A 24,573-nucleotide genomic window follows, 5' to 3' on the forward strand; every position below is an offset into this window, starting at 1 on the left:
TTTAGTTGGATCAGTGTAAATTCACCAGGTATGACTACTTCATTCTGATAACTTTGTGTTTGTATCCATTTCATGTCATCAAGCCCTTCGTTTCTGTTCCACTTTGACGTGAACATGTTCAGACTTTCGGGGGTGTTATGTGTTGGTGTTATATATATATACACATGTTAATCAAACTGCCTTTGTCATCATCGGCTCACTCAAACATTCGGTCCTGGCAGGTGTGAGAGTTAAGGTACACGAACATAAAAACAAACAAAAAAACAACAACAATAAAAAAAACACCTGCACTATTTATTTTGTACTCCTCTTCATGTTCAAATGTTTTCAGAGACATTGGTTCCTACCAACCACCAAATTAAAATCCCAATTGAATCCTAATGTCTGCATGTCTAAATAATCCAAATTCAGGGTCTTTAATTGACTTGCCTACCCACAGAAGGTAATCTCACTAGCAACCTTGACGGTGCGTGTCAAGGCAGAGGCACATACCACACTTTCATTGCAGCCTCAGTGCAGCGTTGGAGTTTGGTTGGAGTTATCCCACCACATAGTATATAAGTAGCCCTGGTTATTCACAGTGGTTATTCACAGTATCCTCAATCTAGGCTCAGTGAACATTGTTGTTGAGGTGCGAAGGTTGTCATTCAGTATTTCTGGGGTAGGGAGAACAATCATAGCAACCCTACATACCAATTTCAGGATACGCGGGGAGGGTCACTATTAGAGAACAAATAATGCTCTAAGCCTCTTCTCCCATTACTGAAAAAGAATACTGTTGATACTTTTACGGAGTCAGGCTGCTGGATATAATCTATTTGATTGCATTATTAAAGTGATAAGAGTGTATAACTGATGTTTGAACTGTGAAATATGTTCTGGGTGCTGGCTATTGAGAATAATTATAAGAAAAAATGTTTGTAATGAATTCTTTTGAGAATTGTGGGCACGGCAATAAAAAGATTGGCAACCAGAGCTTTTCAAAACAGTTTTACAAGCTTCCTGCAGGACTACTAGTAATTTCACTGTGCTTATGTTGCCTTAAAGTAAGCAAGATCCCACTGCTCTCAAGAGTTCAACTAAATTAGAAAAGCCACAATAACAAAGCAATACGGTTTGATATGTTTACATAAACACCTCAACACAAACATCAGTAATACAGCCAACAAAGCTCACGAGTCTCCTGTAATGTACTGGCATTGAGATCTGATCCACCGCAACAGTTGATTGTGTTGAACCTAAACGTTAATAAAGAGATATTGAAAGAAAAAAAAAAAAAAGGCTCCAGAGTCTTGATTGCTGTCTACCCTATTTTTGGAAAGCTCATCTCTAGTGTCCATGACATGGTCAAAGTCAACACCAATACAACAGCTGTCTTAGGTACCTCTACAGTCTGGACTCTATGGGGGAACATGCATCAAGCTATTTACTGGTCACAAATGGGTAACTTAGCAGAATCGGTCCCTTTGCGACTGGTAATTAGCCTTTTGGGATGCATCAACACCAAAGTCATTCGCAAAATAGGTAATCGCAAAATTCGCAATGACCTATTTTATGAATGCAGTTAGGGAATCGAAATTTGCCATATGAACAATCCCTTATGATAGTTCATGCCATGCACCCCTCAAGTTATTCCTAAAAGCTACACCATGGCCAGCTAACCAAGGAACTAAATCCTGTATCTGGCATTTCAGAACTCTACGATCTGTGCTTCCTTACATCGAGCCAGACCATCATATCTCTATATTCTGGTGGACACTTCTAACTGCAGAACCTACACCTTGTGACTATTCCACAGGCATCAGACTGGATCTACTGCATGTCGGTAAGTGGAGTTGTGTGGCTTTGCGCCAACGTCATTTGGCTCTGGAGGTGACGAGCAGAGCCACATACAAGTGTCATTCATTTGTGCTTACGTCAGTCCCTTTCTTTAACCCTACCCCTTCAGAAGAGGATCCAAAGCTACTCCTTGGCCTTTACAGATGCTTTTTTTGTAATTCTTCAGAGTGCAAGGGAAAATGTCACCATCTAAAACAAGAGGGTCCAAGCGGTGCAGGGACAGCTACAGAGGTCTGTGATGGTCACTCAAAATAGGCTTATTGTGCTCAAGGTTGGAGCACGATTCCAGGACCTGCAAAGATTGCACTCCGATGAATCCCAAGACCACGTGGGACCACTCCCCAACAAGGCAAAGTTGTAGGTCGTCAAACATCGAAGGACTCCATGCAGTGACAGTTTAAGGTAGAAAGAAAAGTCCTATTACCACAGCAGATCCTCGTCACGGTCAAAGTTCTCAGGTATGTCGAAGAGTCACAAAATGTCCAAGTGCAATCACCTCTTACCCCCACTCCCGAACTCCTGAGAGGGCACAAGGACATCCAGGTGTCACCCGGTCTTGCTCTTGCTCTCCAGCGAGCTGATCCAGAGTCTGGTACTGATGCACGCAGTCAAAAACATTCCAGCAAGTAGAGGTGATTAAGGAGCCCATGCTGCGCGTTTAGCATTTTACAGGCTACCACTGAAGTGCCTTTCAGGTGCCAAGAATCCATTGGGATGTCCAGTCAGGTTTCTGCTGGCAGGTTCTCCCTTGGCACAGTCTCTGCCCCTTGAACCTGGATTGGGTTTAGCACCAGCTCCGGTGCAACCCTCTGTATTGACACCAGTGCTGAAACCACCAATGCTGCTGGAGGATTTACAGCCCACTGTGCTATCAGACTGAGAAGAATCCACCACAACTTTAATAAGGCCATGCCTGGCTCCCACCGGACCCAAGACAACAGATAATCATTCTAATTGTGACACTTTGTCCTTAGCGTGCAGTCGGGCCCAAACTTTGCACAATATTTTCATCACTTACTCGGAAGATGACAATTAAAATGAAGGTGATAATTTTGCCTCCCAATAGGATGAGGAAAATTGTGATTAAGAACTCCAAGATGCTAGTGGCATGGACACTTCTCCAGATACGGCCTTGTTTCTCTTCCTGGGTCTGCTACTAAGGAAAGCGCCTGCTTCGTCGTCATTATGCAAAGAGCAGCAGAAGTATTAAACTTCCAACTACAGAGAAAAAAGAACTAATGTTCTGACAAAGGTATTCCAGCCAGGGTAAGCCCATAAAGAACCTCTACTGCCATTTAATGAGCCCCTCACGGATATCCTTCTGGGCACTTGGGCTAAAATCATGTTCAGGACTATCAGTTAATAGGCAGGTTGCTCAACATCATCGTCCAGTAACAGGTGACCCAGACTTTTTCACAACATCCTAGGCCAGAGACTTTAGAGGTATGGGCGTCAGCCAGTAAAGTAAACCCAATGCTTTCCTGCCACTCCACCTGGTCGGGAGTGAAAGAGAACAGAAACATCTGGCAAACAGTATTTTTTCCTCGAAGACCCTTGCTTTGTGCTCAGTAAACGCGGTCTTCTAGGTCGCTCCTTCCATGCCCATTGGAACATAGGTACTCAGGTTTTACGGTCAATTTCAGATGACCTTCAGACATCCCTAATCCAGGTTATCCAGAATGGCCGCAATGCACCAAAATCTGTAATCCAGATTGGACACGACTGTTTGCTTGGGTTGGGCGATGGGTACATGTGTGGCACTTCAGCACCATGCCTGAATGTGGTCTATGGGCTTCTCCAGGTATAGCCAAGCAAACCGGATGGACACGCAATTGGACAGCTCTCGCCTCTTTGACAACACTGATTTGGCACTGGAACGGTTTACAGAAAGTAGGACTACAGCACGTTCCACGGGACTTTCTGCCCTACTAGACAAGTCCACCATCAATTTTACCCTCTTCGTGGCTATGGTTGGGACTTTCTGTTTCACCAATGCCAGACCCTCAAACAGCCTGCAGCCCTTTCAGTTCTTTCGTGGCTGAGGTTGACAAAGGAAACATCCTTTTCGTTTCTTTCTTCTCCGAATTCTGAGGAAAATAATGTTCCTTCGTTCTGGTGACAGTGGTTACAGCACTTATGTCCCACTTAGACTACTTTCAATCACTCGAACAATCAATAATTTGTAAAGCGTGCTACTCACCTGTGAGGGTCTCAAGGTGCTAAAGGGTGGGGGAGGCAGCTACTGGTCGAACAGCCAGGTCTTGAGAAGTCTCCGGAAGGTGAGCAGGTCCTGGGTCTGACGCAGGTGGGCGGGGAGGGTGTTCCATTTCTTGGTGGCGAGGTGGGAGAATGATCTGCCGCCGGTGGTCGTTCGGCGGATGCGTGGGACGGTGGCGTGGGAGAGTTCGGCGGAGCGAAGCTGGCGGTTCGGGGTGTAGAAGGACAGTCATTTGTTGAGGTATGCTGGTCCGTCGTTGTGGGGTGCTTTGTGAGCGTGGGTGAGGAGCTTGAAGGTGTAATAGTCTCTACTTGAATATCCAAAAGAGACCTATGAACAAACTCCAAGGAGTTCAAAACGCAGCGGCCAGGCTGCTGACGTGTACACCTAGGTTTGTCTCTGTTAAGAGGGAACTAAGACAGCTTCACTGGTTCCCAGTGAAACATCGGGTCCAATTTAAAGGCCTTTGCAGTCTTCAATGCATTAAAGGGAGAAGGTCCTGCCTACTTGAAACAACAGTTTCTATGGTATGTCCCCAGTAGAACCTTGCGCTCTCTGGCAGCAAAACCAGTGATTGTTCCCTTAATCAAAAAAGCTTGCTGGGGTGGCAGGAGTTTTACTGCCTCCGCCGCAAAAGCATGGAACAATCTACCATTCCACCTTCAAAATGAAACTGAGCTCCTCTCCTTCAGGCGAGGGCTGAAAACCTGGTTATTTACATTATAGTTGTTCTCACTCTACAGGAACCAATTAGGCAGTGCTCAGCGCCAGGACACCTTAGGGTAAAAGTCGCGCTCTAGAAATTTTATTAACGAAACATAATGTGCAGCTTAGTCGCCCACCCCTTCTTCATCTGCAACCACAAAACCATTTTAGTCTCTCCTTGCCAGCACACAGCAAGTTGGACGCAGGTTCCGATATTTCCTCCAGATGTGGCAATCCATCACTTCAGACAAGCAAGCCCTCCAAATTGTAGAATCATGAGTACACCCTCATTTTCTTCAACCCTGCAGCACCTTCCACAGTCAGAGCCACTGACAGAAGATCACCCGTCAGTCCTACAGCAGGAAGCATAGGGCTCTGACCTCGGCAGAATGAACAAGGTGTTACTCTCCGAATTCTTGTGTCAAAGAAAAACAGAGGCCTTCATCCTATTTTGGATCTTTGCCCTCTCAACGCCTCCTGCGAAAAGACAAATTCAAGCTACTCATGCTAGCCCAGCACCAGTCTGCCCTAGACCCTGGATGGTGACATTGGACTGCAGTATGCTTACCTCCATTTCCCCATTCTGCAGGCTCACAGGTGTTACCTGCGGTTCACAGTCTAGGAGGAACACTTTCCGTTCACAGTGCTTCCTTTCTCTCCCCACCCCCCCCCCCCCCCCCCCAACCAGTGCACCTCGGATGTGCATGAAAGTGGTGGCCTCAGCACACCTATGGAGGTAGCAGTCATATCCTACCTAGACGACTAGCTGCTGAAGGCAGGCGTGCCCCAGGCAGTCATCAACCACCTTCAATGACAAACCAGCAAACATTGTTGGGGGTTCACTATCAAAGTGCTTAAGTCACAAATGATTCCTTCGCGAAGAGCTTCCATTCATCGGAGCGATTCTGGATCCAGTAAAGCTTGGTGCCTTTCCCCTGGATTGAGACTCTAGGACACTCGGGCTATGATGCAGAAGTTGCAGTCTCTCTCCTGGATCTCAGAGTGGATGACTCTGAGGTTGTTGGGATTGTTGACTGTAGTAAAGTGCCCCTTTTTGACATGGTCAACCCCACTTTTTGCCTGGTATTGGATGCAATTTTGAAAGAAGTGCACTGAGTTTACTGCTTTCCAGGTCTCCAGTGCCAGAACCCCTTCCCCAAAACTGTACAATTATTCTCCCAATTGGCAATGCCTTTAGCACCCCCTAGTAAATGGTGCCTCTGATGCCTAGGGCTGGGAAGCTAAGGGGGGTCTCTAAGGGCTGCAGCATGTATTGTGCCAACGTAAGAGAACCCCCGCCCCACCGACATGCAAACTGCTGTTGCAGGCTGTGTGCCATGGTGCAGGGAAAGGTCAAGACATGACATGGCACACCTCCTGAGTGCCATGCCTGCAGGCACTGTGTATGCAGTATAGCTAAGCGACGCCTACAGCAGGTCCTAAGGTAGGGTATACTATATGTGCGGCCATAGCTGTATGAGGAGATATGCCCCTGTGATGTCCAAGTCGATTCTTAGATATTACAAGTGAACAGGGATGCCACTTTGTGTATATGCCAAAAAACAATAGAGAGAGTGAGGGTAATGAGGATCCCGAACCCCCGGTCTGGATAGGAGTATAAAACAAAGGAGGGAGAGAGATGCAGTCGAAAAAGATTCAATCGAAAAGAAGGGGGAGAGATAGAGAAAGGAAAAATTCAGGGCAAAAGAATTTCCTATTTGGAAAAAGACCCATCACTCACCAACCTGGTTGGTGACATGCTTCATCATCTGGGTCCCACCCTGACCGCCGAATGCCATCAGGGTGTGCTTCGAAGCCTGGAATTCCAGCGGAGCGGGTTTTCTTGTGTGTAGGTGAGTGAAAACGTGAATGATGAAAAATAAAAGTGATATATTAAAAGTGTCAGCGGTGTGCTTCCTAATAATTTAATATGAAGCCACTATCACGATTAAAACCTTTGAATAGATATCGTAACTGGTATTAATGGCCAGTGATATCAGTGTTGGTATGTGCGTGTGGTCAACATGTTTCAACCTTTCTAGTAATTCTTAGGTTTTCGTCAGGACCAGGAATTTGAGGAACGGGGGTCTGCACTCGCTAAGGTGCACCCACACCCTGAACCCCTGTGTACTACACCTTTATTAGAGAGTAGTTTGTTGTGCCTTCAAGCCGTTCTTGAAGGATGATTCGGATCTGTAAAAGTAAAATCCGAAAAAAGAAACTTTCTATTGGAATTATTCTCATTAACTCTCCACGCTCACTTATTATGGTATGCGACATGCAATGTGAGTTGTTGCATGCAATCTATTGTGGGTTGTTGAGGGTGGTTTTTGCATGTCTCAATCCATTTATAGGGCATGCATTGTTAATTTGGCGAAAAGAATTATTATTACGACGAGGCAGAGGACAAAACCAGTGGCCCAACACTAATTACAAAATGAATCCCTACCAAAATCCCTCCCCTCCTCCCCCACAGCACTACCCAATGTATGGTTGGCAACCCCCTTTTAAACAACCGTTTTTCCCACAAAACACCTTCAGGCCTCCTTTTTTAGAGAGGGGAGGGAGAGGAAGACGGAGAGGGAACACACAGGTGCACTGGGAGGACGACGACAGTGTAGGCAAAAATACCAGGAGCAAAACGATGGGGCCGGGCCCAGGAACAAGCAAGAGTTAGTAACTAACCTGTCCTCTAGAAACCTGACTGACTCCGAGCAAAGTGTTCTAAACAAAGGATTGGGGTTCGTACCGACCCCTAGCCTCGATAGATTCAAGTTGCATGCAGAATTAGCAGGTTTCTTTAGAAAATTGAGATTAAAAGCCTTTTTTGAAAAGGAAGAGGTTGACGCAACGTCCATCAGTACTAATCCTAATGTGACTGGTTTTAGAGGGAAATCTACTTTCATTCCACTTCCCCATACTACTCCTCCTGAGGTTCTAACTTTCGAACAGGCGGTCTACAATGACATAGAAAAACTTTCCCCAAAAAAACCTTTTATGAATATGACTAAAACTGAACAGGAATCCCTAATAGCGCTCCGTAATGACGACACCATCGTCATAAAACCTGCCGATAAAGGAGGTGGGATAGTCATAATGGACAAAACATCCTATCAGGCTGAGTGTAGGAGACTCCTCGAAGATCGTAGCAATTATAAACCCCTCACCTCAGACCCTACTGTTGCACGGAAACAAGAAATTTCCAATCTTGTCAACAGCGCCGAGGAAAGAGGGTATATTTGCAAACAGGAGGCTAATTTCCTAACCAGCAATGAAGGTAAAATACCTTACTTTTATGTACTTCCTAAGATGCACAAAAATAAATCTCCCCCACCATGCAGACCCATCGTATCTGGGATAGGCTCTGTCCTCCAACCCCTTTCTGAATATAGTGACTTCTTCTTCAAACCCATGATACAGAAGACTTCCACATATCTGAGAGACACCAAAGATGTCCTCAATGTATTAAAAGACATCGAGACTAATGAAGAAACTATCCTTGTCAGTTTCGACATAGAAAGCCTGTATACTAATATCCCTCAAGAGGCTACATTGGCAGTCTTAGCAAAAGCCCTGGAAAACGCCACTTGGGACCATAATGTCCCAAGAGATTTTGTCCTCAAATGCGCAGAACTCGCCCTAATGAAGAATTACTTTGAATTTGAAGGTCAACTTTACCTCCAAACAGGAGGTACATCTATGGGGAGCATTTTTGCTCCTAGTGTAGCGGGCCTCTAGGTTTTTGATTTTGAGGAACCATTTATTCTCGGGGCTAACAGACCCTTCTCCAAGTACCTCAAACTTTGGCGAAGGTATATAGATGATGTACTGGCAATCTGGCAAGGCCCAATGACAACATTGCAAGATTTCATCCTTTGGCTCAACACCTGTGACCCCCATCTAAAATTTACACACAGCATTGATAAAACCACTATGATATTTGTAGATGTGGAAATCCACAATGAAAACCAGAAACTTGAAACAAAAACTTATACCAAGTCAACATCCAAAAACAATCTACTACAATATGATAGCTTTCACCCGAGAGCACTAAAAGAAAATCTACCCTATGGCCAGTTCCTTCGATTCCACAGGAAGTGGTCATAGAGGGTGTAGACAGCCTTAAGGTAAGTAGCTCATTGGCTACTATCTGTCACTCCCCGTAACGCCCCAGAATTGAGTATTTAGGTTGCACTCCTGACACCAGGAACTTTGATTAGACGGATCAAGAAGAGAGGACAAAGTCATGAGAAAAGCAAGAACGGAAGACTTCTATGGAATCTTTGTGCCAAAACCCTGCCTGCCTCCACAATCATAACCAGTGACTCGTCTTGCAGCTGACCAGCTTCGAAGAACCCCCAGAGACTGCCAGCCCTTCAATTGCCAAGTAATCTCTCTTGGAGTAGAGGAACTACTCCTGTGCAGTCCGCAGGCACCGAAACGATGAGTCTGGCCTACAGGGTTTCCATTCTCCAATGCGGCAACCCCCCCAGGAAGAGGAGCCTGTGCTCCTGAAGGTCAGATCTTTCCCCCCCCACCCCCCCCCCAGTGAGACCACCCAGAGACGCACAGGACCAATACCCAGGATACCGGACCCCTTGCAACAAACAATGTGAGAGTCCAGTCCGGACTCCCACTGTACTGAGACAGAGAAGCCATTGAAGGACGTCAGCATTGCTGAGACCCACTTCCTGAGTGGCCAAGCTGTCTAGAGTTTTGCACCCACAACCGGAGAGTCCAACAACCGCAAAGCCCTAAGACGCACAGAGCTAATCCGTTTTTTTTTTTCACTCTGCATCCGAATGCCCCAGTCCGGGTACCTACAAGCTCCCACACTTGTCCCCAAGTCCCCCCTCTGCAGACCGTTTATAGGCGACCCCCCTACCCATCCTCCCCCACCTTCTTTCCACTGGCGAAGCACACACAACTAACAAACAGACAGACCAGCACCTCTGCAACCGGATGCCCTGGGGCAGGTAATGAGTAAGTGCTAGTGATACTTTGGACCTGTGTCCTCTATGACCTCAAGTCCCAAAGGAGGTCCCCAGACACTGATGGCAAATAAATGTATGCAATATATGCGCGTTCTCCCATAGGGAAGAAATGCTGCATAAAGACGCATGATATTTAACTCTTACTTACCTGTAAAAATGAATAACTGCAAAAGAACTTGATAATACCACTTGGTCAATAGGTGATTCCATGAAGTAAATCCACAACGGAAAAATTATGGTTCGGGACACCTTTTCGACAAAGCTTTCTTTTTTTATTTTTTATTTAACCAACGCGGCATGCCTTAGCTGAAATAATGCGAGTTCTGGGGTAGGGGGTGCACTCCACTGTTTCTCAAGTTAATTTAAGGAATCAATTGGTGCTGCAGCAAGCAAGAGCTGTCATCAGTTGCTGATAAAAATGCCAAATAGATCACAAGTATGGGGGCTTGTGTTTGCTGCGCAATGTTCACAGGTGTGTAACCACCACTGTTTAAACGTGTATGCACATTTTTTCATGTATTTGCTTATTGAAAAATCATTTCAAACCTTAATTGCAGAATTTTGCATACATTTATATTAGAGAACATAAAACTCAATTGTTTGTTGAAAACACTCTTAGCAAACACACACTTGAACAAATTGTGATTTCTACAGCTTTTTGAGCCTCCATTTGGACAGACATAAAATAAAATTATTCCTTATCTTTTTATTTTTTCATTTCAGAATTGCCCCTGAGGAAGGAACTTGTATGTTCCGAAATGCATTGGGCATGAGCACCCATGAATGTATAATTTTGTAAATTTGCAATTGTATTGATGATTTCTGTTGAAGCACATGAAAATTGTAATTTTAAACAAACAATTGAGTTTTATGTTATCTAATATAAATGTATGCCTAATTCTGCAATTAAGGTTTGAAATGATTTTTAAATAAGCAAATAAATGAAAAAATGTGCATACACGTTTAAACAGTGGTGGTTACACACCTGTGAACAGTGCGCAGCAAACACAAGCCCCCATACTTGTGATCTATTTAGCTGAAATAATGGCAGCAGTGCATTTAATTTGTTATTTGCGATCGCCGTATGCGGCTGCATGTCTTTTTTCCTATTTATTTACTTTTCTTACAATGGCGGCACACCCAGCTTTAGCTTTAAACATCTTAAGCTAAAGCGCTGGTGCCACAATTGCTTCAAAAGTAAAGAAATAGGAAAAATAAAAACGTTTGTCTATTTTTTTACTTTCAAATTAATGCATCTTAAACGTTGTTGTTATGCCAAGTAGTAGCAGGAGCTTGACGTCTGCCTTCCTGGCCAGGCTGGCTCAACCTCTCATCTTTCTGTGGTCTGGCAAGTGGATACAAAGTGTTTATCTAACCAGGACAGTTCATAACTGCGCTTTGATACGTGACGAGTTGGCGGCGGCACAATACACTGAATAAGGGTTGTTATTAAGCGTCATGAAGCGTCTTGGACGCCAATTCCGCTAATACCGTGTAGTTATACCTAGCTATGTTTCAGTCTGCGTCCCTCCTGCTCCCTGTGAATGTGGGGGAACTGGCCTTGTCGCTTTATAGTCCTTTGTGCTCAGGCCATTGAGCTATTATTGCAGAAAGAGTGTTACGTAGCGACACTAGATCACCTTGCAACCGATGAGGAAGGAAGGGAGGAGGAGTAGGGTGGCTCACGCCGCTGTAACTGCTTTCACTTTGAATCTATTGGCATCTCCAGTCAGCGGCACCCCAAATAAGCGGGGAGGGGGGAGAGTGCGGTGTCTTGCGAAGTATTTCCCTCGAACGGAACAATAAGTGTGCGTCCTTCAGCAATGAGACATTGTGGTTTAATTAGAACAAACTGGCTGTGTGCACAGCGAAGAGGCCCGAATCTGGGACATCTTTCGAACCGGGGCTTTAACGCAGTGCGGTGTAGGAACAATGGCAAATGCAATAGTGGCTAGTAGCCTGTTCTTTGTAGGTTCACTGTTCTTGTGTGTGGGTCTGTTTTGACTCTGGGTATATAACGTGCAGTCTTTTTATAAAACAGCCAGCTCTTGTGTCACTTTCCGCCAGTCTCAGGTCCTCTTTGCATGCTGTGATATATATGCTCACACTAAGGCTCTCTCCGAGCTCTACAGAGAGAGTAGGGCGCTTCTATCTCGAGGCCACTCCAAGTCTTGTGAAACACTAAACGTGCAACACTGCCGATATCGGAGGCAGTTTTCAGCAGCAGGCAACGGCCAAGTGGAAATCTTGGTCCACCATCTAGGCCTAGAAGGGCTCTTACTTACAAACTCAAAGTGAAACTACAAACTCCATGATTCAGGGAGCTGCTAGTTACACGACAGGTGGTTGAAGGGGTCACACATGACATGTGTAATCCAGAGGACAAGCAGATAACTGAGGTACTTTACTCTCCAGTGCACCAAGATATTTAGAGCCATACACATTTAAGAAACAGTCCTGACGCCTTCAAACAGACATTGTACTAGCATTTATATAGCGATTCCTATCCTGTGACAAGGCGTGGAAGTACTTTAGGCGGGGCAGCCTGATGAACCCAAAGTTAGTTGCGGACAGTGTGTAGTCTGGTGTTATTGCTGGGTACTGGGACTCGTCTTGTGTGCCCAAACAAACCACTCCATGCATGTTCGACAGTTTCTTTGGGGTGATGGATTCAATTATGATAACCAGATTGTGTTCTCTTCCTAATAGACACCTCTCGTCATGTCCGACATGACGAATGGTGTTTACCCTGAACTTTCTAGTTGCCCAGATGACTCCAAGCCATGTTTGAAGTTCTCTTCTTTCCATTAACGAGCCATTGGTTTTAAGTTTTAGTCCAAGAGATCTGAACCAAGACTACATTTAACAGAATGCAGTGCTTAGTTAAATTAAAGCCCATTACTGGAAATACATAATATTGCTGAAATTGTGTTTTCTGGTGAGCAAATTGTTTTATTTTCACTTGGCACCTGAAGTTTAGTTTTTAAGCTCAATCCATAGGTATAATTAGAAAAATTAAAGGGTAAGGTAACATTTTTTGTTTAGTTAATTAAAACCATAACAATATTAAAAGTGCACGCTGAATTCAGAAAGAGAAAAAAAAGCATAATAAACACTTCAGGCATTAGTTTATTAAATCAAACATATCAAATTAAGAATAAAAAAGAAAAAATGTCTGGATAAGTTACTCACACCTGACATAGGACAATCTGACGTCATCTGCGTTTCATACAATCCCAAAATAAATGAGAGGCCTGTTTAGTCACAATGCTGCTGAAGATGGGAGTGCACTTCCTTTTGCAATCCGGCACATGAAAGGGTTGTTAAAATGAGTTTGCACTGCTCACTTGACAAGAGACATTTGACACCCGAGGGCAGTCTCTGCTTTTTAACCAGCAGCTTTTTAGGTCTCGCCTAGCTAGGCAGCGCCTGTGCGGTCTTGAGACATGCTGTATTCAGGCTATGCTCATGAAGCTCCAAACCATCTTTTTACTTAGCTCAGGTCACTGTCCTTTGAAAATGGTGGCATTTCATTGGTCAATAGGCTTATAAGTCCTTCCTTGGGACTGCCTTTTCTCTACTTGTAACCTCCAATGAGAACTGCAGGTGTTGCTACTTGGCAGGTTTTAATTACAGCCTAGGAGCACTATTTTCTTAAATCGCTTTCTCCTGCCTGCTATTGCAGGCAGGACACGCTCTCCCGCGATGCATTTTTTTAATTTAACAGGCCAGTCCTCCTCAGCTGGAATAATAGCTGCCGCACCTTTCTTTTGTTAGTTATGATCGCCAAATTCAGTTGCATTCCTCTTTTTTTTTTTTTACTTTCCTTGCAACGGCGGCACACCCAGCTTTAGCTTTAAACATCTTAAGCTAAAGTGCGGGTGCCGCGATTGCTTCAAAGTAAATACATAGAGAAAAAATAATGCATCCCTATTCCTTTTTTCTGTTACTTTACTTTTGAACCAATTGAAGCACCCATGCTTTAGCTTATGATGTTCAAAAGGTAAAGCGCGAGAGCCGCAAATAATTTGCATTGCAATAGTTTTCGCATGACTGAAAGAGCTTTTGGCGTAGCATTATTATTAGCAATGCCAATAGCTCAAATTTTCAGTAACGCAAGACCTATTGCATTGCAAATGCTTGCTAAGATATGTAAGCAACCCCGACGGTAGGCCTGTCGAGCCCTAAGGCGTGGTGCTGAATATTAAAAGCTGCAGCATGTACTTTTACATGTTCTAGCAGTAATTACACAAAATGGTCATTTTCACTATGTAAAAGCTAGTAGCCCCATTGGCATGAACAGAGTTACAGGCAGAAATCACACCTGCTAACTTCTGAATGGGACTGCTAGAGTTAGTACAGTGTCAAAAGAATCAGTGCATTAAATACGATTTTATGGTTAAATCAAAGTGTCACTGGTGGGCAAGGTACAACTTTAGAAGTTGCTAAATTTAGTGCCCCAAATTTCCAGTGGCCGTTTACTATTGGACACAAGGACTGTCCCCTGAAACTGCTTTCTGCCCCCTTGAGGAGACATGTGAACGACTCCCAGAAAAGGAGACAATAGAGGCCTGCCACTTGGGGAGGTGTTAACTCCTCTTGGCTGGAAGCCATAGAGTGTGTTGGCCCAAAAGGCAAGGCTCGAACGGAGAAGACACCTTTGAAGTGCAAGTGGCAAGCACACGTGGAAGGAGCTGCCCCACTGTGTAGACAGACAGGCCGGTACTGGGGACAGAGAGAGGGGAAACCAGTTGTTAAACTTATTTTCAGGGGCATTTAGCCCTCTTTGTAGCCAAACCTCTGGGTTGGGCTAGGAGGCTCTACAGACCTGGGTGGACCCAGTGGAGAATTCTAGGATAGCCAGATGCCACACTTTGCAGGAAGTGGTCTTCAAGAGGCAGGGAACCTAGTAGCCCATTGACTACTGCCAGCGTTCAGCTCAAGGGCATTTTCTGGGAAGAACAAGAGCCCCCCTGGCACCCAGAACTCAGGGTAATTGAAGGACTGCCCCTCTGCACTCAGCTCCCGGCAAAGAGAGACTGCACAGACGTGGACTGAACCTGTCGGCTAGCGAAGGACAGGGACTGTCCGCTGTGTCCTGCTCAAAGAGATGCTGTGTCTGGAGTCCAGTCAAAGCAAGATACTCCAAGTGTCAGCTACCTGACATCCTGTTGGTGGCACAGAGCTGTAACAGCTGAAGAAGCCTGCTGGGGCAAGTTGGTAGCCCATATCTTTGCATCTCCACCACTCGCTGCTGTGCAGCATCAGATTCCAGGACCAGACTCTGGTATACCCAGGAGAGCCACATTGCAGCCTGGTCACCTAGAAGAAGAGTTATTGCTCAAGGAAGAATTTGCCTGTGACCATGATGCCGGACAACTGCCAATCTCGAGCGAACTCGAACCACCTTGCCCATGACTGCTTCACCAAGTTGTGGACCAAGGTGTTGCCACAGGAAGACACTGCTCCCAGCCGCCACCCCCCCACCCCCACCCCAATCAACCACAGCATACTTGAGCATCTTCAGCATCCTTAATCCCTTGCATTCGGACCACTTCCATAGGAGTATATAGCAAGGAGATAAAAATGCCTGGAACTGACTGAAGACTGCTTCTTCCTCTGAGGTAACGGTTTCGGAGGACCTTGCTGGTCCCCCCGATTAGCTCCCAGCAGGAATTGATCACCTACAGTAATTCAAAGTAACCGCATTGATACTTAACCAAGCTTTTCTGGAAAACTTTTTAAGTGTCAAATTCACTGAATTTGCCAATGCTTGTTGTCAGTTAAGTAAAAAGGTACTTATTTTTGTAAAATCTGTATCCCCGGAACCCTTGAGTGGATCTTTCATTTTGGTGTCTAAAATACAATCTATTTTATAAATTGGTGTAGAATTTCTTGAGTCGTGTATTTCTTTTTCAAATTTTTGGGTACTGCTTAAATGCTTTAGACTTGTTCCTTTGTGTATGCCTGACTTCTGAGAGCCATAGCTACCCAGGATTGAGCCAATGGTTTGACAAACAAAACATACTGGTAGTAAAAGGGTTGGTATGTGAAATAAACGGTGAGGTCGCACAACCACACCATGCGTAATACACCCCCATTTCCTCACAAATAGTTCAAGCGGATGGGTGATATATGTGCCGTAGGGAGATATTACATTTTGCACAAGTTGCAGTTGCTTAAGCAGATACCAAGGGAGTCCTAGACAGAAACTGATCGCATAGTCCAATCTGGATGCAATGAGGGCATGCACTATAATTTTCCAGGAATTTCTAGACAGCACGTATTGTACAAAACATGATCCGGGCACTGCTAGTATATGGGGGCGGAGAGACAATCCATTGTCAAATGTTACCCCCGATTACTCAGCACAGAAGAGAACTTTGGGGAAGGGGCCATGTTGTTAGGTTACCAGTCGTTAGCCTAGGTCTTCTATATCATGCAGAAGAACAATGCTTTATTTGTTCAGCATTGCAGTTAAGATGATAGTGCCTCATCCAAACAGACACTTGAAACGGGCTAAAAAATAAAAAAATAAAATAAAAAGAGGCTTGACAAGACAGAGTTAATCACAGAACCAGCTGTGTATCACCGACGTAAGAAATCACCTCAAAGGCAAAATAATGAATGAACAATGCCAAAGGAGCCATGTACACATTAAATAATGTGGGGCTAGAAGATGTGCCATGTGGGACCGTTTACTACAAGCTAAGAATTAGGAGACCATCTTAGACTGAGCTCCATCATCAAGGAAGGATCGGAGTCACCGCAAGGCTTATCAACCAATGCCTATGCCAGCCAGGATACAGTGTTGAACACCGCAGACAGATTGAGAAAAATAAAGGCAGGTTTTTGTGACCCTGATCTAACAAGTTCTTAATAGATTCTGCTACTTCCAGCAAAGTAGTTTCTGTGCTGTATCTGGGGTGAAACCCCTAATGGGCAGGCTGAAGGAGACCATGATGTTCCAGATACTCAATAGTCTGTGGTTGATTAATTTCTCCAGAATTTTTAAAGTGGCCGGAAAAAGCGAAATTCACCTAAAATTAACCAGACTAGCCATGGCTGCAGAAAGTGTTTTGAGCAACCTTCGCCTGCTTCAGGGGACCCCTGCTGTATTAAGCAAAGTGTTAAAAACATCTTTAACATGTGATTAAACATATCCACAGCAGAAGCCAATATACAAGGTGGGCAGAAGTCTGAAAGGGAACCTGACTTGCACCCAAGTATAGCCAACTTGCATTCCACTAAGGAAATGGATCCAAATTCAGACAGCATGCAGTGGACTCTTTCTAGAGGCGAGACATAGGAATCAAAATTTAAAGATTCCTGTTGAGGGTTAATGAACTTGTATGAAAACTGCTCACAAAGTAAGTGAACAAAGCAGTACTGATAAACCAGTAGCTGCATAAACAATATCATCTGTACGAACTCACGTGGTCACTACAATGAGAACGGGCACACTGGATGGAAGTATGTTACACTCCCTCACTTTGAGCATCACCTCACAGATTGGCTATTACCCACAGAAGAATGAAAGTTTAGAATGTCTTAACATGGGACCTTCAATAAAAACCATTTGAACCGAGACAGCCCTCAGCTTGCCAAGAAGACATTCCAAAAGATTAAACAAAACTTGTTGGATTAACACTGAAGCCTCCACATGCTTAAAAACGAAATAAACAAGGAAAACAAAGAATCATAAGGATGAACCCACCATAACTAAGATCAGCTGGTTCCTAGAGAAACTCACCTTTAAATTGCTGATGTGTTTGAATACAAATGGATTGTTGATATTAATTTGCTTGCGAATCTTATCGTTCATAGCATTGACATAGGTCTGGTACACAGCCATACACTTCTTTGCCAGCGAGGAGGCATAGTAGATGGGGATGTCATGGAGTTCAGGGTGGTTCTGCCAGTACTCATCTATGAAATTGCAAAAACAAACTTCTCACAATCTGTAGAAAATATAAAGTCATTTCAAACACAATATGCCAACCACTAGCCCACTGTAATTTATGCTTAAAAAGACATTCAAGGGGGTGTAGAGGTTAAGTTCATGAGTCAGAAACTGTATTACAGGTGGTACAGAGAAGAGAGCTGCCAGAAAAGTCTTGACATTATATAGCCAATATAGGGTGGAAGGAATAGTAATAGAAATGTTAACCTGGTCAATGGGACTGGCCATTTAAAAGTCAGGAGAAGGCCATTACATTCACAGTCGATACATTTTGTCAAAAACTGTTTTGAAAATATTCTAATATGCCACAGAACAACTTGCAGTGAAGGAAAAGTTGCAAAGTGTGAACTTACTGATCAGGAAGAGGAGCAGAAAGCCTCCCTAGTGTTGAAAGCGGGCTCTCTATATAGTGCACCAAAATGATGTACACTTTGTAGAGAGTCCGGGCAATCCTTACTGGATTAGAGAGCCACATATGCTAACACTAAATGCTCTTTTGTGGTAGTGGCGCGAGGAGATTAGGCTTATCAAAGGGTAGTGCTAAGCAAATTTTGTACTCTGAGGCAATAAATGAGAAACAGTCAAAAAATAAATGAAAGCACAAGTGATAAAAATAGCACGTATTTTTATATACATTTTGATACTAAGAACTTCATAAGCAAGCAAGTACCTTTTTTTTTAAAATATTGAATTTAACAGGTAAGTAAAATATTCATTCAAATGAGTCTTTACACGCAATGCGCTCCTATTGGGGGGGGGGGGGGGGGAAGAAGAGAGAGAGAGAGAGAAAGAGAAACACATACACGGCACACAGGTACTTGCAGTAGGTTTCCAGGAGGTCCCCTTCAGGACTCGAGTTAGTGGGGGAGGAAAGGGGTAAAGTCCAAAGTACCACCAGCAGTTACAGTTTACCTGGGTACAGAAGTGCTGGTTGGGTTGATATCCTTACATGCTACACCAAGGGGGGGGGGGGGGGGAGGGGGGGGGCGGATAGGGGGGGGGGGGGGAACTGAAAACAGGCTGAGGAGAGGGCTTACCTCACAAGGGTCATGGGGGCAAGGCAGCAGTCTGTTCTCATGAAGCCAGGCCGGAGTGCTAGGGTGCAAAGGGAGTAGGTAGGATAAACTAGTGAGTCACAGGTTCTTCCGCTTGTCTGTTTTGCTGGATTGAGAGTGAAGAAATCAGGACAGCTATGTCACTGTGGAAGTGGGTCTCTGGGGTGCCGACATCCCTTGGCGGCTGCTCGGTGTCTGAGTCTGGACTAGACTTAAACAGGCTTTGGTTGCTGCAAGGGATCCAGTACCTCGGGCATTAGTGCTGTGTGGCTCCAGTTGGTCCCGGCATCTTCTCACTTGGCGGGGAGACGGATCTGACTGCCTGGAGCTCGATGACCTCTTCCTAGGCAGCTGCTGCCTTGGTATGACCAGGAAGCAGCAGCACCGTAAACCATACTCTGCTGTTTTGGTACCTGCAGACTGCAGGGGGGTAGCTCCTCTACTCAGAGATTATTGGCAATTTGCAAAGGGCTGGCAGTTTACCGGGTTTCTTGGTAGAGGCTCACCTGCTGCACAAGTCCGTTTCTTCACCAATGTCGAGACTGGAGCAGGCAGGCAGGGTTTCGCTCAAGAAAAGTCCACAGTTGAGACTCTGACTGGTTCAGCTTAAAGGTGCTCCACAGGGTTTATTTTGATGCAACGTTGTTGTTTTGGTTGGGTAGGAGACCGGACCCACTCTGTCTACGATGCTGCAACCAGACTGTACTTTCACGCATATACTCTGGCACTGCCCCCACATTCAAACTTATTGGACGGATGTCACTCGGCAACTAACCAGGGCCTGCGGCAAACCCATTCATTCTTCCCCCAAGGTATGCCTCCTTAACATTTGGGACACAACAGACCTCACCCAGACGGAACAATCATGGGCGACTATGGAGTGGACCATAGCCAAACGTAATATTGCCCAGAAGTGGGGATCTGATGTGCTGCCACAGGTGAGAGAATGGGCGACCGACATGGACTATGCCATGGTGGCTGAAAAGACGGAGTTCAAGGGGCGAGGATGCACCAAACAGTGGGACAGTAAATGGGGAAATTGGAATAAATATCGGGGTGACATATGCATTTCTCCCACGGTGGAACTGAGAAAGGTGAGGCGAACATTGATGGATCTACGGGATGGGGCGGCGGGGACCTTATTACCGGGCAGCCATCATTAGCAGTCCACAGTACAGACAACACGCACCTGTTCTCCATGGTTTCTTACCTCTGTCAAGATGTAACCTCTGTTATGACTACTATGGTACTGGGCGAGAGAATGTGTTCAGTATCCTCTTACTCTGCATAGATGGTAGAGTATCCTATCGATTTTTCTGCCTTGCCACTGATAAACACTTCAGGCATTACAGAGTTATCAATAAAAAGTGTTAAAGAAAAAAAAAAAGAAAGAAAAGTCCACAGCAAGTATTCAGTTCTCGTTTTAAGGACTCTTTGGTCCTCTTCTTCTGGGTTAGTCGAATCGGAGTTCCTGGCATCAGGGGTGCCACCTAAATAATCAATTTAAATGAGTGACAGGTGGTAGCCAAAACTACACCCCCTATAGGACCAGTTCATGTAGAAAGTGGGCAATTCCCTCAGAGTGTGGGCTCTCACCTGCAGGGTGAGGGGGAGTGGGGTCAGAAACTGGCTTGTGGTGGCAGGCTGGTCTACACCAGTCAGCCAGAACACTGGTAGGTTCTCAGGGGGCACCTCTAAGGCACCCTCTGGGTGCATGTATTATTAATCCATCACTGGATCAGTGTGTGTTTGTCAAGATGAGATGTTTGATACCAAACATCTTTAGTTTCTTTTTTTTTTTTTTTTTTTATCACTTTATTCGGTTTTGCAAAGAAGACCATAAAAGTTCATAGAAATACATTTCATACATTAGTTCAATTTAAAAAGACTGTTAAAAAATCATGAGTTTAAAATGCATTTTGTAAAATCATTAAAAGAAGAGGTTAGACTCTTACTACCAACCCTTGTAGTCTCTTCATACATTTGATTTTCAGAGATTAGACCTATGGCGTATGCAAAATTTCAAAAAACGTACAGTTGCTTTTGCTATCAATTCATTTTCTAGATATTGTAACGCTAGATAGGCTGGGCGACATTGGCGTAGACCCCAATATTTAAATATGGGCAATAGCCATTGTCTGCGGGGTGCCTCAAAAAATGTACAAAATAAGACTGTATGTATTGTCGACTGCTTTGATTGGGTGTCACAAGGGCACAATGACATTTTTGATGACCAATCATTTTGTGTGGGAAAGCAGACCATTAAGTGGAACATGTTGAACCTGAAGCGTGTCAGAAGTAGTTTTTCAAATTGGGTCATGTTATACAGCAAATAGGGTTCAATGGATGATACTGTTTGGACTAATAGACTTTGTTGTACAGAGGATTTATGGATTTCTTTTAGCAGACGTGTTTGATGCAGGTGTGATAGACATGCTTTCCTCAGATCTCTTTTGGAAATACTGTATAAAGATGATGGATCTGTAAAATAATGACTGTGTCCCATATCTGTAAGAAAGGCTTTTACATAGGCTGTCCATTTCATCCGCCCGTAGTGCTCCAGCGTCTGAATGTCTTGAATGATGAGTCTGGTTAAATTGCATTGTTCAGTGACCCAAATTCTTCTCCAGAGCATTATAGGTTGTGTTCTTATAATGTCCTCTAGGTGGTCTATGCCCAGCTCTTCGTGACAGGCGTATGTTGAAGAATTTTTCGGCAGCCCCAATAAGAATCTTAAGAAGGCATTTTCTATTTTTTGTAATTCAGTCACGTTTGCGTAGCCCCATATCCCTGCCCCATAGATAGCAGTACTGACACATTTTGCCTTGTAGATTTTTAAGGTTTCTAGAGGGGGCTTGTGACCCAGTTTTTGGACAAATGTTCTCAAGGCCGCTGTTGTTTTTAGAAATGATAGTTTTCTCGCCGAAATTGCCGCTTTCCACTTAAATTTATCGTCAATGACAATTCCCAAGTATTGGTAAGTGGGTGTTCTTTCCAGGACTTCCCCTTTCACAAATAGTCTTTTAGGTTTCATGTTTTCCCTCCCCGCATGCATAGTAAAAGTTTTTTTGACATTTAAAAACAAGTTCAAACTTAACATGAATTCACAGTATCTATCCAATTCTCGCTGCAGTTCCACAGATGTTCTCGCTAAAATGACCGCGTCGTCGGCATATAGCAACGCGGGTATATGCCGACGACCGACCGATGGGAGGTCTCTACTTCCCTCAAGCAGTGCTGTCTCAAGGCCATTTGTGTAGAGGGTGAATAGAAAGGGGGCCAGTACGCATCCCTGTCTGACCCCCTTTTCTACCCAAAAGCTATCTGACAGTTGACCCTTTGTCCCGAATCGCACTCTGCCTGTTGTTCCAGTATAGAGTTCTCGTAGGAAATCTACAATAGGGGGATCTACTCCCATATTCAACAGGATCGTCCACAGCCTTGAATGTATAACACAATCGAAGGCTGCGGATAGGTCCACATACACCATGTGAAAGGCACTCCCCTTGGCCTCTAAGTATTTTCCTGCCAATAGGGTCAAGTTTAGTGCTTGATCCACAGTGCCTAGGCCTTCGCGAAAACCATATTGTATGTCTGATATGACATTGTTAGTGACTGCCCACTCCTGGAGTCTCTCGAGAATTATCCGACCAGCGACCTTCCCGAGAGAGTCCAGGAGGGAGATAGGCCTATAACAAGTTGGTGAGTTTCGGTCTCCCCTTTTAAAGATCGGGACGAGTACAGAGGTCTTCCATGATTTAATCAGGCCTTCTTCTAGGGAAGCGTTTAAGACATTTGTCAGGAGCGGGGACCAGAGTTCTTCCTCGTATTTATAGATGTCAACGGGAACCCCGTCGGGCCCCGGGGCTTTGCCTAATTTAGTGGATCTTAATGCTTTCTGTACCTCGTCATGCGTAAACTGCAGGTTTAGCGGATAGATAACTTGCTTCAGCAAGTCCGTTGTTTCCATATTATCTGATGGACTTAAACCAAAAACATTTGAGTAATGTTTTACCCATTCAGTGTTGGAGATCGCGACGTCAATAGAGGGTATATCCTCCTTCCCTGTGAGGTATGGTGACCTTACTATTTTCCAGAACTCAACACTATCTTTGAGTTCTGTACTTTTTTTTAGACACTCCCAGAGGTCAGTTTTTATCTCATGTTTTCTGTTTTTAATTGCTAAGGCATAGTCTCTCCTTAGAGCGATAATTTTCACCCTGTCTCTATACTTACTGGCCAATGCTTTTTTTAGTTTTACGTGTGCTTTCGTACAAGCTGAATTGAACCAGCCTTTCTTATCGTGGTTAATCTGTTTGCGGGATCTAGTTAAAGCCTTTTTTATTTTATCTGTGATAATATTGAAGCTAGCTATTATCTTGGAGCTTTCTGCCTCATGGTCTAGACAAAGTGATATCTCATTTTTACATGCTGTAGCAATTGTTGAAGTGGTCGCTTTTTTATCAACGTTTCCCCATTTTAGGGTGTAGCCATTAAGAGACCCCATCTCTAAATTTTGTTGATGCAGTAGAGAAAAAGTATCAAAGTCTTTTTGTTTTCTTTGTTCTCTTAGGGTGATTACAATCGGAAAGTGGTCACTTAAAGGATTTTTGGTTACTTCGAATAATTCTATAGTTGGACCTTTATGTGCTGAGATCATAACGTAGTCTATCAGACTCGTCAGTCCCCTGCCATTAAAGGTTGGGGAAAAAGGTACTTGAGGAGTTTTTAGTTCGTTTGCAAAACCCAGTTCTAGTTCAGTTACAGCCTCATTCATTTTTTCACCTTCATGTGAATGAGTAAAGTGAGTGATCATATTTCCATCATCTTCTACTATCCCACATTTATCAGTATTATTGTTGTCACATAGATGGATGTTAAAGTCTCCACCCCATAGTATGGTGCATGTTTTATTAATAAATTTCTCTTTTAGGTTTTGTAAAGTACCAGAGATTTCTTGAAGAAGGTTAATTAGGTCGTCTAGTTTTTTGTTATTGTAAAAGTTTACAATAATGTATACTGTCTGTTTAGTTGTCTTCAAAATTACTATTTGGTAATTCTCATGTAGTTTAACTGGAATGATCTCTTCATGTAGTAGGGTGTTGGCTATATAGATAATTAGACCGCCACTGTTTCTGCCAGAAGAAGATTTTTTTGCTGAAGAAAGGAAAGTCTTATATCCCATTATATGCAGTGGGTCGATAGCCCAAGTTTCCTGAAGACAGATGATACTGCTCGCAGTTACTTGGTTTAAAAAGTTAGGATTTGTTACTTTAGCCAGCAAGCCTGCTATATTCCAGAAAGTTAAAATTATTAAGGAAGTGCTTTTGTTATTGCAGTTTGAAATTTTCTTGATTAATGAGTTTCCATGATGTTGGTGGCTAATTTTTGATTGAGCTAAGTTAATTTCATCATTAGGTCCTATTTGATTTTGAGTATTTAAGGTATTCTCTGGTATTATGTTCTGCATGTCTAATCCATAAGTATTAGGGGGGCTTTCTGACGTCTGGCCTGCTGGGTTTAATGTATGGTTCACTGAGTCTACAGGGTAGATATTTTCTTGTCAATCGTTAAAGTCAAGAGTAGAAAGTGCAGCAAACCTGTTTTGAGTTGGAATACTATAAAGGTTACCAGGTGCTGCGGCAACATGTTGCCAACGAGGGTCCCTGTATTCTTTGTTTGGCATTGTAGACAAATAAGGGTGAGATGTGAAATGAGGATGAACCTGTGGATGATGTCTATGCATGTGAATGTTTGGATATGTAAATTTGGGATACTGCTGTAAAAAGGGGGAGTTGT

The 24,573-nt window shown here is 44.0% G+C and overlaps 1 protein-coding gene across 1 annotated transcript in view; it reads right to left on the reverse strand.

The window, feature by feature from the left end:
* CPSF3 (cleavage and polyadenylation specific factor 3) overlaps nt 1-24,573 on the reverse strand; it is a 307,899-nt gene that overhangs the window by 226,009 nt on the left and 57,317 nt on the right. Inside the window, exon 8 of the mRNA XM_085610727.1 lies at nt 17,510-17,685. Within this exon, the coding sequence (XP_085466853.1) occupies nt 17,510-17,685 (176 nt within the window). The remainder of the gene's footprint in view (nt 1-17,509; nt 17,686-24,573) is intronic.

Source organism: Triturus cristatus, chromosome 6 (genome assembly GCF_964204655.1).
Source record: "Triturus cristatus chromosome 6, aTriCri1.1, whole genome shotgun sequence".
Lineage (NCBI taxonomy): Eukaryota > Metazoa > Chordata > Amphibia > Caudata > Salamandridae > Triturus > Triturus cristatus.